At 33.8% G+C, this 17,289-nt stretch overlaps 1 protein-coding gene across 3 annotated transcripts in view; it reads left to right on the forward strand.

The window, feature by feature from the left end:
- Positions 1-2,041, forward strand: part of LOC128675151 (rho-related GTP-binding protein RhoN-like) — a 101,520-nt gene extending 99,479 nt beyond the window's left edge. For 2 of the 3 annotated variants that reach the window (XM_053754337.2, XM_053754336.2), the window contains one exon: positions 197-2,041. In XM_053754337.2, the coding sequence (XP_053610312.1) occupies positions 197-277 (81 nt within the window). In that variant the 3' untranslated portion in view covers positions 278-2,041. The remainder of the gene's footprint in view (positions 1-196) is intronic. The other variant, XM_053754338.2, reaches the window with a different exon arrangement.
- Positions 2,042-17,289: the final 15,248 nt, after the last annotated feature.

A 17,289-nucleotide genomic window follows, 5' to 3' on the forward strand; every position in this document is an offset into this window, starting at 1 on the left:
GCATTAGATGGATTTAACAAAAAAAATTGTTGAAGTCAATACCTATTGTTTTTTTCGTTATTTTAATACTTTTTATGTACAATTTGTCATGTGACTGAGATTTAAATCATATCATAGAATATTAACCCAAATAATCACATACATTAAATCATATAAGTCCATTAAAAATGTCGATAACCCCATACCTCTTTCCTAGAAGCAAGTGGGACGCAGCAAAAGCAAACGAGACCTGAAAGCTGAGCTCAAAGGACGTGCGAAGAGCTGCTGCGTCATGTGATCCGTGGCCGGCCACCCTTCGCGGTGGCCGCATGACTGCTAGGTGACCACCGCCTTCTAGATTATTCCAGAAGATTCCACAAAACCACCTTTATTAACCAAAAATTTGGAATAAAACGAGATGGGCCTAGAATCGCTCCTTGCGAGACTCCTAATGAGAAAATATTATTGCTGTTTCAGTTTTGAAGAATAAAACAAATTTTCGCTGCAGTACTTTAAAAGTGATTTCGAAATTAAAATAAATTGTCGATAATATTCGAACTACGAGTGACTACGCGATGTCGAAAGCATTATTGAACTCTTAAGATTTAAGTGTATTGAAATAGTGGGAGTGGAACTTAGTTCGTGAAATCGTTTACGGACTTCTTACTTAAGGTATCAGTGAAACAAGGGTGCAATGTAAAAACCCCCAGGGTTAGAGCGTAAGCCTGTGATAATGTAAAAATAAAAATGAAGTGTGTAAAGTTTAGATTATCGAAAATTAGAAAGGCAATTATACGCTCAGAATCCATTAAATAAAAAATATCATTCGACATGGGATGGAATTATTTAACTAAGTATTTACAACGTAATGCTAAATTGTAAAAAAAAAAGCATATTAAGTAGACAAATGAGTGTTTTCATATACATAATTAAATAAAATACCTACTTGATGTTTTTCTATAACCGTAGCGTAAAATTGACGTATATAAAATATTTAAAATGCTCCAACGTTTTTTGTGTAGGACCAATGTTTTAATTTACTTTAAAAAAATGAGGCTTCTATAGATTGTAATGGAGATTAATACTAAAACTTTATTTGTGTGGTTAAAAACTACCGCAAAATTTCCTTTGTGATATGTTTACATACGTAAAATGTAATTTAAAATGCACAATTGTGGACAATACTAAATTACGGAGGTCCATTGGCTAGGTAGTTCCGTGGCCAATGCAATGTTAGTGTTTAGATTTTTTACAATTTGTGAATGAATGTTGCTTAATTCTTTGATAGCATAAGCTGTTAGATATATATTTTCTTTAAAGTTGGCTTTTGAAATGGAAATCATAATTTTTGCGTACAATTTAGGTTTTTAGTTGGTGTATATGAAATACCTTGTTACATGTTTTAAACACTTACTGATGAAGAAAAACCCTCAATAAAAAAACTTTTATATGGCCTAGATTAGTAATACGTTATTTTGTATCCATCTCTTTCAGTATTTAGTATTTAAAGAACGGGACAAAACGAAGAATCTATTACAGGCCTATATACATAAAGATTTTGTTATTAATAAAAGGGTAGATGTATTAATGCGATTGACTTTGGCTGGTTCAGCTTTCAATTTTAACATCATATGTCACATAAAATAAAAAAATATGATTACGTCCTGAATGAATTGAAAATAAATCATTATCAAAATATTTAGTTTGGTAAATTATTTAAAAAAAGGTTTATTATATAAGTAATCAAGCTTTAAATTCAATGTTAGCTTTAATTATTGAGTAAAAGTTATTATAATATTTATATTAAAAGAAATAGTACCTACTTACTTATATTTCAATTTAAAATTAATTTTATACTTTAATGAAACCTTTCCACATATCAGATTAAGTTTCTTAATTTTAAATGACTATAAGTTAAATTTAATCCATTTATGTATTTTTTCTTTCTACGAACAATGTGTTAAAATAAATAACGAAGTTTTAACTTTAGCATTGTTAATTCCACTAGGCCACTTTGGATGTTGTTTCTAGACTATTAAATATAGTGTTCTGTGTTTTGAAACTTTGCTTTTCATTTTAAACCTACATCATTAGACGGCGGTATTTCTGTCAAGTCACAAGTCACGACTGAATTACTTTTTTAAATACTCTATTTTAAAGAATTCAAATTCTTTATGGTTTCTTATGATGATATTCCTACATCACATTGACGTCAAAAATTTACTCAAAAGTATGTCTACTGCCCACTTCCAAAACTTTTCTTCAAAGACGCTAAGTAACAAATGTGGGTTTTATTTAACTATATTTTTTTATTAAGAGTACATATTTATTTACCACAATAAGAACTACTAGATTCGATTCATCCTGTAATAGAGTTATCTCTCTCTCACGCCTCTCCTTCTCCCAGTTGCATTACTATATATGAACTAAACAAGGCAATAACAAGAATATTAGCTGGCACCATCCCAAGGGACCGGGCCTCCCTGTGTCTACCTCAGTAGTGTTAACAAATACCTGACACGACACAAACATCCCAACAGTAATTATAGTATATATGTACGTGTCGGGGCTCTGTGCTGCACACACGGGAGCAATGAAATGAGAAAACGGATAATGATAATATTGGTTAACAAATACGAAAAATATTTACGGATAATACTATCTTTTGCCCGCGTTATTTCCTATGGTGGGGCAAACTTTTCTAAAAAAAAAAAAGCTATGTCACTCCTGGATGTTTCGTCTGTGTCTGTGCCAAATTTCATCGAAATCGGTCGAATAGTTTTCTAGTTTATCCGTCACAGACAAAAATACAAATCTTTTCTCTTTATAATATTAGTATGGATTTGTTACAAAAATGTCTCAGCTAGTAATAAATAATTATTTCTAAGTATATGCACCTATTGGAACCTATTTGATTTCAGTCTTTTCATTGGGGAAATTTGTGAATACGTAAAGTTTGCTAGAACCTAACAAAGTTTAGCCTAGACTGGTGTAAATTTCAACTGAAACACACGACAGTATTCTGACACGCATCCTCCCAGGAGATCCGTCTGGGAACCAAACAACTACGTGTTTTGTTTGGACTAAGTTCTACAAACTGGATACATACGTACAGCAATATACATTTAAGCACTGTAAATCTATAAATTTATAGATCGTCTCGGTAAACGTCCACTGCTTCGTTGCGCTCTGTCGTCCGTTGCGTTTACGTCCGTCGACGGATCAAAACAGAAATGGCGAAAACATATTTATAAAATCTCATTGGTAGGTACATTTCAAAATATAGAAGAATCTCCTGATAGACGATGAGAGATGAGAAATTTAGGAAAGTTTAAGTGAATTAAATGATTCCATATATTATATTCAGAAATATAAAAAAAAAACTACTAATCTGAATATTTCCAATCAACAATCCAACATTAATCTAGCCATAAAGTTCGTAATTTCCCCTATACGAAAAAATATTATTCGACATTTTAAATTCTTGATTTGAAGAACCTTATAACATGTTTAAAATTCTAATACAATTAGTATCATATGATTTTATTGAGTACATAGAGGTAAAACGATAGTAAATATATAAAATGACTACGAATAATTAACCGAAACATACTTAGACCTCTAGTCATCTCTTAAAAATTTCTTTTGGAAGTATGTACCTACGTATGCACTATGTGTATATTATATGGTTATGTGAAAAAAAACACTAATAGGTTATAACTACCCATTAAACTAACTTGACTATATCATAAATAACTTAAGGGCATTAATCCAGTAACTCAGGTAACTTATGGCGACCCTAATAAATCAAAACAATGCTTTTACACCCATACGTTTAGTGATTTATAACCTTTTATTAATAGCCTAATATATGGTAGCAATAAATAAACCCCTATTTCAACCCCATAGGGAAATTTTTTAAATCCAATTAATGTAGTATATAAAATTTCATGTGTCTCAATTGAAAAATGACAAAGTTTCATACAAAATTATAACCCCTATTCCACCCACTTAGCGGATGCCTGGGCTACGACGCACTTCGGCTGAGGAAGTTACCGGGAAAATGCCCAGACGAGAACAAGAAGACTAGCATTTCGAAATTTCTACAAGAATGAAGCCATACTAATCTGTAGGGCCAAATCAATCTAATAAAAAAAATATATACATATGGCTAACGGCCCGACCCTGATCCGTTCGGGTAAAAACATAATAAATATATAAACACACCATATACATAACAAATATATACATCTAAACCTTCCTCGGGAACCACACTATCTATTGATGAAAACCGCATGAAAATCCGTGCGGTAAACGCTTTTAAGATTATGGCGAAGCCAGACAGACGCGGCAGAGGAGATTTTTAAGAGTAAGAATATTGAACTGGCAATTTTAATCTAAATTCAGTAAAAAACTTTCCATTTTTTCCCCGGCTACCGTCGTAACAACACGACTTATCATTTTGACAGTCTATCGGAATTTCCTCTGGGGAAATCCCACTTCAGAAACTACCTGAAGTTAAGAAGAAAAGTTCGTAAATTGCACATAAAAAAACTCGCTGATATGCGGGATCAGGTGTGCTTGGTATTCTTCAAAAAATACTGCTTTACAATTTTCGCAATTTATGGATTACTAGCTGCACCCCGGCGCTTCGCTCTTCTGGGAATTTCGGTGTAAAAAGTACCCATGTGTTATTTCTAATATTAATATTATAAATGCGACTAATTACTAATTTGAGTAGCGAAAGTTTGAGTTTATGAGGACGTATGTGTGTACCGATGTAAAAATCGTCTAGACGGATTATTGCAAAATTTGGTACACGGTTGGAATATAACGTGGAATAACACATAGGGTACTTTTTACACCGAAATTCCCACGGGAACAAAACCCGAAGCCGCAGCTAGTATGGAATAAAACCAAAACAGATTAAAAGATACTGTTCCACTCAGAATCCACGGTTAAAAATAAATCGTTCATCTAAAAACAGATATTCAAATGCATTCGATATCTTATTAAAATTTTATTATACGAAGATTCGGAACAGGGATGGCAAACACCCCCGGACCAAATCTGAAATCGAATTTACAGCCCCTATTAGATAAGTATAGTTGCCTGTATAATAAACTGAAATGTATAATTTCATTCCATGGATTTATTAAGTCGTACTAATTCCATGTTTCATTCCCATAATGGTACCCATAATTATTCCCATAATTGATCAATGTCATTCATAGAAACATTTAGTATTATTTTGTACTCAAACACACACAGTACATCAAAGTATGATCACAACGGTTTTTAACACGCATCATATTTGCCTACTGTCATACAAGCCCCTTTTTTTTCTTTTTGGCACTTAGGGTCCCCTTAGGGTTTCCCTATGTGTCTGTATGTATCTGATACTATATTTTATAACAAATACATATATAGATAAACATCCAAGACCCGGGCCAATCAGAAAAAGATCATCATGACCTGACCGGGGATCGAACTCGGGACCCTTAGATTCAGAGGCAAGCACTTTACCACTGTGCCACCGAGGTCGTAAATTTGTTATATGGAATGAATCCAAATAATAAAATAGTGTACCTAATTATTACATGTTTGAAGCTTCCTTCGGGCAAAAACATATTAAATTATACACTTAAACCTTCCTCAGGAAACACACTATCTATTGATGAAAGCCACATGAAAATCCGTGCTGTAGTTTTTGAGTTTATCGCGAACAGACAGACAGACGCGGCAGCGGACTTTGTTTTATAATATGTTAAGAATAATTAAGATAATAATAAAACTACAAACATAAAATTTCTAATAAAATTTTCGTTAACAAACATTTGCACAAAGGAAATCTTTATTATACCTTCAAATATCATAATCCTTATATAAAACTTTTAGCCGGAACAAATAAAATATTGTACACTTCTTGAAGAAGCGTTCCTTAAAGTTTAATTGGGTCTCATTTTATTTCCCCGGACGATAATACTTCTATAATAAAAAAAACATAAAAAGAAGTCAGTCTCATTTGATTCTCCAGAAATATAATTTAATCTACCAAACGCGGCTTCGCCCGCACCAAAAATGTGACTATGTCACCGTCACCAGCCTATCTCCACACCAAAATCACCTCATTCCAATATACTCTGTCTTAACGTGAACCAATGACATACAAACACACTTTCATTTTTACAATACGAGTCTTAATCACTACATAAAGCATAAAACAAGTCGCTTCCCGCTGTCTGTCCCTCCCTATGTATGCTTAGATCTTATGTATGCATAGATACGAGTTTTTTATATATAGTGATTTAAGAGGAAGGTTTGTATGTATATGTACATATAACATGCATAATATTGCACCCGTGCGAAACCGGAGCAAGTCGCTAATATGAAATAATGGACTAGCGGGACTAGATAGTTTAAATTTGAATTTTTAAAAGTTTTTTTTTTTTTTACAAAAATGGACATCTGTCCAAAACGGCATTATTGTTGTTTTTATTGTTGTCAGAGAGATTTTATTGCATTAAATAATAATCATGTCCTTACAGTAAACCGTCATAGAGTTCCCTCGTCGGGAGCTGTTCCTGAATACACCATAAACCATCATTGCTTATCGTAATAATGCATTGTCATCCAAATTAAACGTGCTTACAAAATTTCAGCAATCTTTTAAAGATTTGAGAGCTTCAAAATTGTGTTACAAGAGGAATCTTGTGGGGAAATCTCGAGTGGAAACCCGAACATCGTGCTTACATACATTGCATGTTATATAAAAGCTTATAAAAAGGTTTAATTCAAAAATATATTCTTTGTTTTTATTTATAACTCTGTTTATTTCGATACCGCGGCCCGTGTCCACGCAACCACCGGAGCGTAATCGAGTTGCGGTATCGATAATATCGATGCTGTTTTGAAATCGATTATATCGCGATTATCTGTCACTGGACGTGACTTTTTACGTTTCTATGGTCCTACGTTGAAATAAGTACTTATTTTCGTTTTCGAACAAAATACATTTTGTCAATAAGCTCTAATAAAAGTTATAGAATACTAACTTTAGCCGGCGGCTTCGCTTATATATATTATTTCGTTAAATTTCCGGGATGAAATGTACCCTATGTTCTTCTCCATACTTCGAACTACACGTATGCAAAAGAGAAAGAAATCTCTTGAAGTTTGTCTGTTAGCTATATAAACACGCACATCCTTTTGGAATAAATTCTCTAAATAACAGTGAATACTGCATCAAAATTCGTTGGGTGGTTTAAAAGAAGAAAGCTTGAAAACAAACAGAAGCGGAAAGCAACTTTGTTTTATACTATGTAGTTATTAGTACCTACCAGAACACAACAATGCATGCACTGCAGTTCGGCGGCACGAGATGGCCCCACGTTGGGCGCCATTGTTAGGTGGTAGGGTAATCTCAGGTAGGGTTGGAGTAGGAATAGGCAAAGGCAGACAGTTGTATAATAATATAATTAATAAGTAAAATACAGACCCTTCAAGGGTCTATAAATAATTTAAGATATTTTATTGTGTGCCGATATCGTAATGGTAATGAATGAGTCAAAATGTGATTTCAAAATATCAAGTGGAACAATAATTTAAAATTTTGAATTTAGACTGAAAAAATTAAAAATCGTGCCAGCGCGCACGCGATATGACTAAAGAGGTCATAATGCGTGGCGTTACAATGTGAGTCACCTCGCCCATGCATATGCCGCGCGAACAATAAGGTAATCTCAAACTTAATATCGAATGTATGTACAACAAAGAAAGCTATTTCTCTGAGAGAATGGCACGTTTCCTTGTCGTGGTATTGGAAAACAATAAAGCTATGATTTTGGCACTATTCTATATTATGAAACAAGGAAATGAAAGTGCAATGTCCAAATGCCCCAATATTGACAAATAGCTGTAATAAATAAATTTTATATGTTTCATATCTTGAAAAATTTTATCTACATGGGTTATTTACTACTTATTTATTATCACTAAAGTAAAGATTTTTAAACCCCGACGCAAAAAGAGGGGTGTTATAAGTTTGACATTCACCGGGAGATATGTAATGGATATTCTAGGGCGGAACCACACGCCACGCATGTAAATTCCTATATCCCATCTATTGTTGTAAATGCGAAAGTATGTTTGTCAACTTGACACGCTTTTTCTACTTAATTCAATCAATAATTTCGGAAATTGTAATTGTACCCTTGGGAAATCCAGGTAAATTCAAGTCAGCTAGTCGTATGTATGAGTAATCTTAGCGTGTCCAGTTGAAACAGAAACAACTTAGGAAATATATTGGGAAAACGAAAACGAACCTTGTCCCCCTGCGAGCACTGGAGTCATTGTTTCAGAACTCAGCTCATGGCACCCGCGGGGCTCGGAAACTTTACGAGTTACAGACAAACAGATAATCAGTCGTGAGTGAAATGTTTACGTCCTTTGTTTTATCCATACAATATTGTCTATGGAGAAATTAGATCATTATTGTTATTTTTGGCAAAGTCAAAATTAATTTACCAACATTTTTTTTCATGTTCTACTAATGAACTCAATAAATACGGCCACAGACAGCAAGCACCGCCACTGGGATGATAGGTTGGCGTTTTTTTTTCATATTTTTTTTTACAAAATATCTAAACAATTCTAATACCTTAACACTAAATAATAAAGAAATTTTCCCCGATTCTCGCAACACAATATTTTTGAACTAACCTTCAACATTCTTCACAGGTAAAAAATTAAAAATGTTGCAAATTTTTGATTTTATTTTATTACAAGGTTACACGTTGGGCGCCAACGAAATGTTTTATAGAATTATTCTATAAAAAAGCATAAAAAATTAAAAAATTCCCTGCGATAAAGATACAGCTTCACTTCAAAGGTATAATGATACGTACTTCAGACATTGGCGAAATTTCGCTCGTAATTTAGCAAACTTTTTATTAAAAATAAAGAAGGCATGAACATTTGGCGCCCGCATCCGTGACAATATTAGGGACTCCGTTTAGAACGTGACGGCATTTCGCGAGTAGTCCGGATTATTAAAAAAAAATGGACAAGGGTAGGCCGCCCTTCTGTCTTTTGTGTTCTGTAGTCTCATTACGAAGTATAGGCTCCAGAAAATAACCTCAAAGATAAGTGGAATTTTGCCAATTTAGATGTCACTAACCCACTACTCAACTCGGCTGAATAGACGTGTGCATTCAACAGAACAAAAAGATATTTGACTTTTGCACTGAAATGTCGAGTGTAATTCATGAAAATAAAGTTTTCTGTGTTAGGTAGGTTACCTTGGAGAATCAGACCATGAATTTTAATAACAGTTAACCATAAAATATTGCGATCTTAGCACGTTTAAAACCTAATGTTAACTAGGTTATCAAACGTTTTTTTTTCTTTTTATAATGTATAAGTACCTAGTTCCACTCAATAAACTGCTTTAATATCATTGGTTCTAGTCTAGTCACATTACTCGTATTGCCTTCACAAAAATGGTCTAAAGTATATACTGAAACATTTAATTGTTTTCACTGTTTATGGATGTTGACGGTTTTGACTACGCAGAGTTTAATTAACGCAACATAGTAATGAACTACTTAATTTTATTTCCATGAAACGTAACAAATGACGCAAATAACAAACATAAGGCCATCACATCACCCTCTATTATGTTAAGAGTAAGTAAGTTGACAGGACATATCTATATGGAAATAATGTATTAGATAAATCTTATTTTCCATTTTGTATCAAGCTTGTAGAATCCCTGGGACCCTAAGATTCAGGGGCAATACAATTTCCACTCCACCTCTGTAGCTAGCTATGAAATCTGTGCCTATAGCTGTCATCCAGACATTTTACCTATCTAATTATCCTGGAGGAGGATATAAACACAGTAACTTGAGTATTTCATTAAATACGGCCACTTCTCGTAAATAAGCATTAAGCATTTCTGTAATTTAACCAAATTACGTTTCTCGTGAGCTGTGAATTTGGGAAATCCTGCCAATTTGTCGTCCGCTATCTCGTCGACTTGGCACATGTTGCTTGTCAAAATTGAGCAGGCGCTTACCACTGACGACTCTGGCTGGCCAAATATACAGTTTGCATTTAAATTATATTTGTAAGTCGTAGTTAAATATGAATTTCAGACGGAAATAGCTTGGATATTAAAATAGATGAATACGTAGCTGTTTAAATGTTATTTTAAGTAAAATAGTCATATACATTCGTCAAAATATAGTCTAGTTTTATTTCCTGCGGTGACACTTCTCCAGCAAATACAAATTGTTTTAACGGTACAATACTAACGTTTCGTCTATCTCTGTGGCAAATTTTATCAAAATCGGTGCAGTAGCTTTAAGTTTATCCATTACAAACGAAAATACAAATCTTTTATCTTTATAATATTAGTATGGATTAACATATCTAGATAACAGTCTGCAAAATTAAACACAAATAAATTTCTCAGACAAAAGGATAAAAAAGGACGTCTAGAATTCCTTCATTTCGTTATTACAAAGGAACTTACAACGACAATACTAACCATTTTCTTGGCAGCGCCGTCATTACCATGTACACTTTTATCATTTCACTGCCTCCATTCTGTTCCGGGGCTTTTTATTGACAAGCATAAGTATTGTTACAGTTTTGAAAGAAAAACAAACTGGAATTTGGTCCGTATTTACTTAAAAATAAGGTTGAATAAAACATTTTAAGCGCAATGGTGGAATTTGTCGACTGACTCATTATTTTTTGTGGTCTTTCTCTCATTTCCACTAATGAGATTTTGAGATATCGCGTCCTTATTCTGATGGAGATTTCATTTTACGCAAATCGCAATTAACACCAGTGTTTTGGCAGTGTTTAGAAGGAGAATGTATTTTCTTTCGCGCTGTTTTTTTTTTCTATGGATTTATTCTTGGACATGTTTCCATTATAATGCGGTCGAATTGTTTATCGCGTAAATTGATTAATTAATTGTGCTGTCGCGGTCACCATTATGTTGACGTCCGATACAACCTAACCAGAAAGTTTCTTTCCTATAGATAGCTGTCTAGGTCAGAAAATTACCTACTTTATAGCTACCTAAATCATTTTCATTTTAGGAATAAAACCCCATTTGTAAAAGGTACCTATTAAGTTCCAATTAACGAAGCTGAAACAAATAAAGAAATCGTTTCCAGCTGGGCTAAAGAGATTTTAATTTCCATTGATTCTATTATCGGTGGAGTTTAAAATTTAATTCTGTGTCTATTTTACACTCGAAGTAATAAGTTATTAAATGTGTTGGGTCCAAAATCTCAGTTGACTCGGTAAATAGTACCAGTGAAACCGATGAATATATAACACCTTTAGTTAACTTAGCTTATATACTATTAATAATTATGAAGTTGTTGCGTCGGCCCTGTCGTTACACGTTACTCTTGACGGGACGTGATGTGCTGACACAACGTCACATGAAAATAGGACTGGCATAGATTATTTTATTTCCTCTAACACACCACGTCTAGGGTCGCAATTAAATTCGTTCCATTCAATGAAATACACGTTCAAAGTCAGTCAATATTTTTCTATGAATCCGCCAAAGTTTGGCAAACTATTTGCCGATAGCCTCGCCATAAAGCCTCTTAAGTTAGCTCAATTCAAAACCAATCGACCTAATCACTGCTTAGGTTGATTGATTGGTTTTCAAGAACTGACATAAAAAAATATGTAAAGATTCACCTATTCTACATTAGACTTTGACCTAAACAGCCACTAAGTGACTGTTTAGGTCGAGGTGCCCTAGGAGGATCCCCTTTTAAATAACAGGCAGGTACGCTATGTAATTCGGAAGAGTTATTTAGGATTGTTTAACTCATTAAATAGCCCCATTATCATCATAATAATATATACTTACATGTTAAAACTACAATTACACTACACTATTCGATCGCATTGTAATTGACTGGTGAGAATCAGTGCCATTAGAAATAGTGCGCTGTATGGCAAACACATTTTCTGTCTATGATTTTTAATAATGTGTCTAATGATTTATACGATAACGCGAACTATAAGAACTTTGTTAAATAAATCGTAGCAAATTATTTAAATAAGATTAAGTATACAATATGATAAAGTTGTACTTAAGTACTTATTAAAGTAAAACTTGAACAACTGGTGCTTCGGAGTGAATAAACACTGGTGGAGATTATATCTTATGAACAGCTTGTAATATATTAGATACGGCGGTAAGGAGACCAGACAAACGAACTACTTACTATTAAAAAGCTAGAATTTTAATCAACAAAATTAATATGAATCATATGATCGATTGGTCGATTCGCCACTCACCAAAATTAATACATAATAAAAAAATCAAATATAACATTAAGACTTCAGTAGCCAACACATTCTTTACAATTTATAGAATAGCTTTTGCCCACACCTTCGCCCGTGTGATATTCTCTGCGAAAGTGGAATAGACATGTTTTTCATGGTTCCCTATTTTTATGCATACAATTTTATGTCATAATTTAACATGGCATACTTTTACTTATCATAATAATAGTTACGCACAATATTAATTTGGCATAATGTTTTAGGCACAGTTTTTTTACTCATACTTTCCATAAGCATAACAATTTTAAAGCATAATATTCCAAAGGATATTGGCGGCTTATGGGTGGCCCAAGGCCACCCCGCCACACTCTAACCTATAGCTTTATGCACATCAAAATTATGGTAAAATACATTAGCCTAAAATATAATTGTGCCTTATGAAAAGATATGTCAAAAACAAGTTTGTCAAAATATTATTATGTCAAATAATATATGCCTAACTCGTTATGCTAAATTAAATTAGGATAAAAAAATTATACGAAAAAAAGGGATACCGTTTCTCATACAAAATTTCACCCCCATAATAGTCATTTAGATATCAATTTTTTAAAATAAAAGTAGCCTATGTTTTAACGGGGTTCTTTAACTATAAGACTAGGGTTCGCTTTCTTACTTTTTCTTCCTTTCTTAACTTCGCACGGTCTTCGGTATGCTTAGTCAGACCACTGGCGTCATATTGTTTTATCTTCGAAACTATCAAACCGATTTCAAAAATTCTTTCACCATTAGAAAGGTTTATTAACATTATCCAAGATTGCTATAGGCTATATTTTACCTCAAAATTCCAACGGGAGCGAAGCCGCGGGCAACATCTAGTGTGCAATATAATTGAATTATATCTAGTCTAGCGACTAATCGCTCGTCTGTACCCTGCCTAAGTGGGTTCCATAAATCTGCGACTCTACGCCACAGCGAACACTTAATGCTTCCGCGCCGTTACGAGCTTCTGCCCAAGGTATAGGATGATCCACTCGGACGCCATTTTGAGAATCCACGGCCTATTTACAAGGTTTTATTACTTGTTGTGTAGGGTGCAGTGGTCTTGAAAGCCTTAAATATTTACAAGTAATGTACAATAAAGCTGCCATCCTTTTCAATTATGCTACTGACGACCTCTGAAGGACTACCACGAAACATACGAACAAGTAGCAGGTTATTAACGTTCACATGCTGTCTCTTTCCCATGTCGTGTACGCGTCGTGTAAAAGAAAGAGAGAACGTGTGGGCGCAATGACGTGTTACAAGGTTGAGGCCGATGCTAACATCGAGGATGATTTATGAATAATATTTTATAATAATAATAATACCGCGCGATAATATTTTATTCGTGCTTACTAGTACTTAGTAAAACATACTTTTTTGTGCTGACGTGTACGTCTGTGTGAATAGATGGATGATTTCATAAGACGCACGTGCTACGTGTTTTATGTTTAATGGTAGCCCCTGGTATTTGCACATTGTAAGTATAGGGCTCCATCCTCAGTCAGACGTCTGAAGACATATATTTGAAGACGAACCTGTTCAACTCTTCCATTAACTGTTGCTTCAAAAATACCTTTCACTACTTTCGTTTCATTAAATCTAAATAGACAAATTTTCGTTTCGTAAAATTCATTGGAACCAGGAATTTAACGTCGGCGAAGCCGCGGGCAAAAGCTAGTTTAGTTTAATATAAGTAAGTATACCGCTATACATTGTACCTATACGTTAACTATAGCAAAATATGAAGGAAGTGATTTGAAAACATGACTTATTTCTTTAGGAGTGTAAAATTATATCGTTCATTTGTCGCCGTAATACCGTGTTTAAAATGGTACATTTTTGTAAGTTATAGCTGCCATATACAAGGAAGCGAAGAGTCACGGGAAATCTATGCATTTAATACAAGTTCGTTTAGTTTCTTAACGTGACTATTAAACTTTTATCCTTCCATTATTATATAACAAAATCCTCTACCGTGTCTGTCTGTTCGCGATAAACTTAAGAACTACTGCACGGATTTTCATGCGGTTTTCACCAATAGATAGAGAAGATTCCTGAGGAAGGTATAGGGGTATAAAGTATTATGTTTTTATCCGAGCAATGCCAGTACGGGCCGCTAGTTAGCTATATTTTTATTTATGTCAATAAGTACGATATATGAAATTAGAAATAAACTACTATGTAGGTATGTATACACAATATGATAGCTATTAGTTTATATAGTATGGCAGGTTATGAGAAAGAACTGGAACAACACGGTAAAAAGGATGAAAGGATATGAATAGAAGTAGAGAAAGACAAGAGATGGATGGAGTGCGTTCGGCAGGACATGGCAAAGATAAATTTAACAAATCGGTTAACATGAGACAGGGAGAAGTGGAGGAGACTGACCACACATAGAGTGGCATATAAGGGTGGGCTGATGATTATTAGTTTATACAAAAAGGGTATCTATCTTTAAGCATAAAAAATTAAGCCGTAATGTAACACAGCATCCTGTACTATGGCGTAATGATTTTTAAGCATAAAGTTCTTACGCATAATGGTTTACGCATAACAGTTTGAACCATAACTAACCTAACCCAACCTAAAAGTTAATTATGCCACATTTATCCGTAGTTGCCAAAAATCAATTATGCCTTAGACCATATTATGCCAAAATAGTGTATGCCAAAGAACAATAGAACAAAATAGTCAACTGTATTTCAGTTGACTATCAACTCCATTAAAAACTTTTTTTAAAATATCATATATTTTTATAAATTTCAGTATAAAATAAATAAAGTCCCAGTCATAGTATTTTATTTATTTTATACTGAAATATATTTACGGGAGAACGGTGCGGTTAAAATTGAATTTTATTTTATCCTCATGCCAAAAAATGAATCCAATTTTTTTCAGCGCTCCGCGAAAAACTACACAAAAGTTCTCTATCGAAATTCACGTCGAGGTGAACGAGAATTTTTCACAACTAACTATAGGTATTTGAAAATTTAATCAAACCTTCAAACATGGGATATTGTGGACAATTTCGACACTGAAACAATTTTCGAGTTTTTTTTTTTTTTAAATACTTACTACTCATGGATAACAAATCTTAATTTTATTTAAGTCACTAAAATTCTTTTATTATTATCACCATTTAGCTAAAACTAGTCGCATTCGCACTAGTGAACTAAATAGTCAAAGAATATAGATTTTCTCATACTAGATATAGATGTTCCTGGTGAAGGAAAACCTTCACCAGGAACAAAAAGTGGTCTATGAAAATACATTGACCTGGGTCTTGGATATATAGATAAACAACTACAAATGTTATAGAATACTATCGTTGAGTTAGTATCCCATAAAAAGAGTTACTTTGGGGCTAACTCAATTTGTGTGATTTTGTCCTTATATATTTATTTATTAATTTTATTTATCATATAGATGCGTCATCTGTATAATAACAAAGATGTAAGTAGTCCCCAAGCCGAACAGTATCGCGAGCAGGCGCAAGTCCATCGGGACGACGCCCCAGATCTTACGTCGTAAAGGCCGAGCACGCATGAAGCGGAGCAACGCGTTGATCCTAGCGTCTTCTTGAGAATCTGTTATACAACACAATTCAAATAATCAGCTACAGTTGATTTTTAAAGTGTATAATACGTATACGTATTTTAAATTAACTAAATTTGTTTGCCTAATAGAAATAGAATTATCAAGATTGGTCGTTATAAACATTCGTGTTGCCAGATAAGCGGACACAGCGCTCCCGTTTATATATTTTCTACTCTTCATAGATTTAACGAGTCACGAGACACCACAAATCAATGGAAAGAATATAATGACTATTATTTAGTTATGCCGGCTATAACATTATCGCGAAACCATTGAGTCGATTCGCAATGAGATGCAACTAAGCTAACCAATCACGGTGCGCCATTGTGACGCAACGACAACCACACCGTAATGTGATTAGTTAGCCTACGTCACTGTGAATCGACTGGATGGACTTTTTGTAGCAACATACCTAAGCTATATTAATATACTTACTTTGCAAGATTCTCAAATGGAGTGACTTCTCGATATGTTTTATTCGAATATTGATCATCTCAGCGAGTACGCATGGGACCGCGATGTGTACAATCGAGTATATCATGTACACCCATTGGCTTGCAATGTGGAACCAAGTGTTCTGAAAAAGCATTAGTTTTACATATTACTGTATTTTTTATTTTTTTTGTATAACATACTTAAAATTATTTTAAATTTCGCGGCTTTTAACCTTCAAACACATGAAATGACAAAGAATGATACAATATTTACCTTGGTTTTGAGAAAGAAAAGGCTGTTGTATAATTTGGACATAAATCTTAATCCATCTAGGAGTAATGTCACTAGTTCCTGAAAAATATTCAAATATATAACGTTTTTTTTTCTTTATACATACATATAGGTAACTAAACTACTTATTAGGGAATAAATATGCGGCATGTCGTTCAACCCAAGAATAGAGCCACTCCATATCTTGCTGATGTCGTACGAGGCGACTAATGGATACAAACTTTTAACAGCTAATAGGCAACGATAGCATTCGCAAAGAGAGTTGACGTCAGGCGACCGCCCAGGTAGTGAAAACATAGCCAAATCTTGGCCAATTTCTTTACCCTGGGCTTTGGGTGTCACAGTTTAGAATGCAACAGGGAACACGCGAAGATGAGAGAGAGATTTACAGACAAATCACTACCTGAAACATTGCTTGTTTTTTTTTACTTATTTTGTGATATGCATGCTCCGTAACTATCTATTTATATTTTCATACCCAACCAATAGTAGTTAAGACGTATAGTATGTATGTAAACAAATCGAACGATTTGTTTTTCACTTCACAATATTTTTTTATTTCTTTCTTTCTTTAAAGTATAGGACTTAATTTCGTCCCCAAAAATTCCACAG

This window comes from Plodia interpunctella, chromosome 14, assembly GCF_027563975.2.
Source record: "Plodia interpunctella isolate USDA-ARS_2022_Savannah chromosome 14, ilPloInte3.2, whole genome shotgun sequence".
Taxonomy (NCBI): domain Eukaryota; kingdom Metazoa; phylum Arthropoda; class Insecta; order Lepidoptera; family Pyralidae; genus Plodia; species Plodia interpunctella.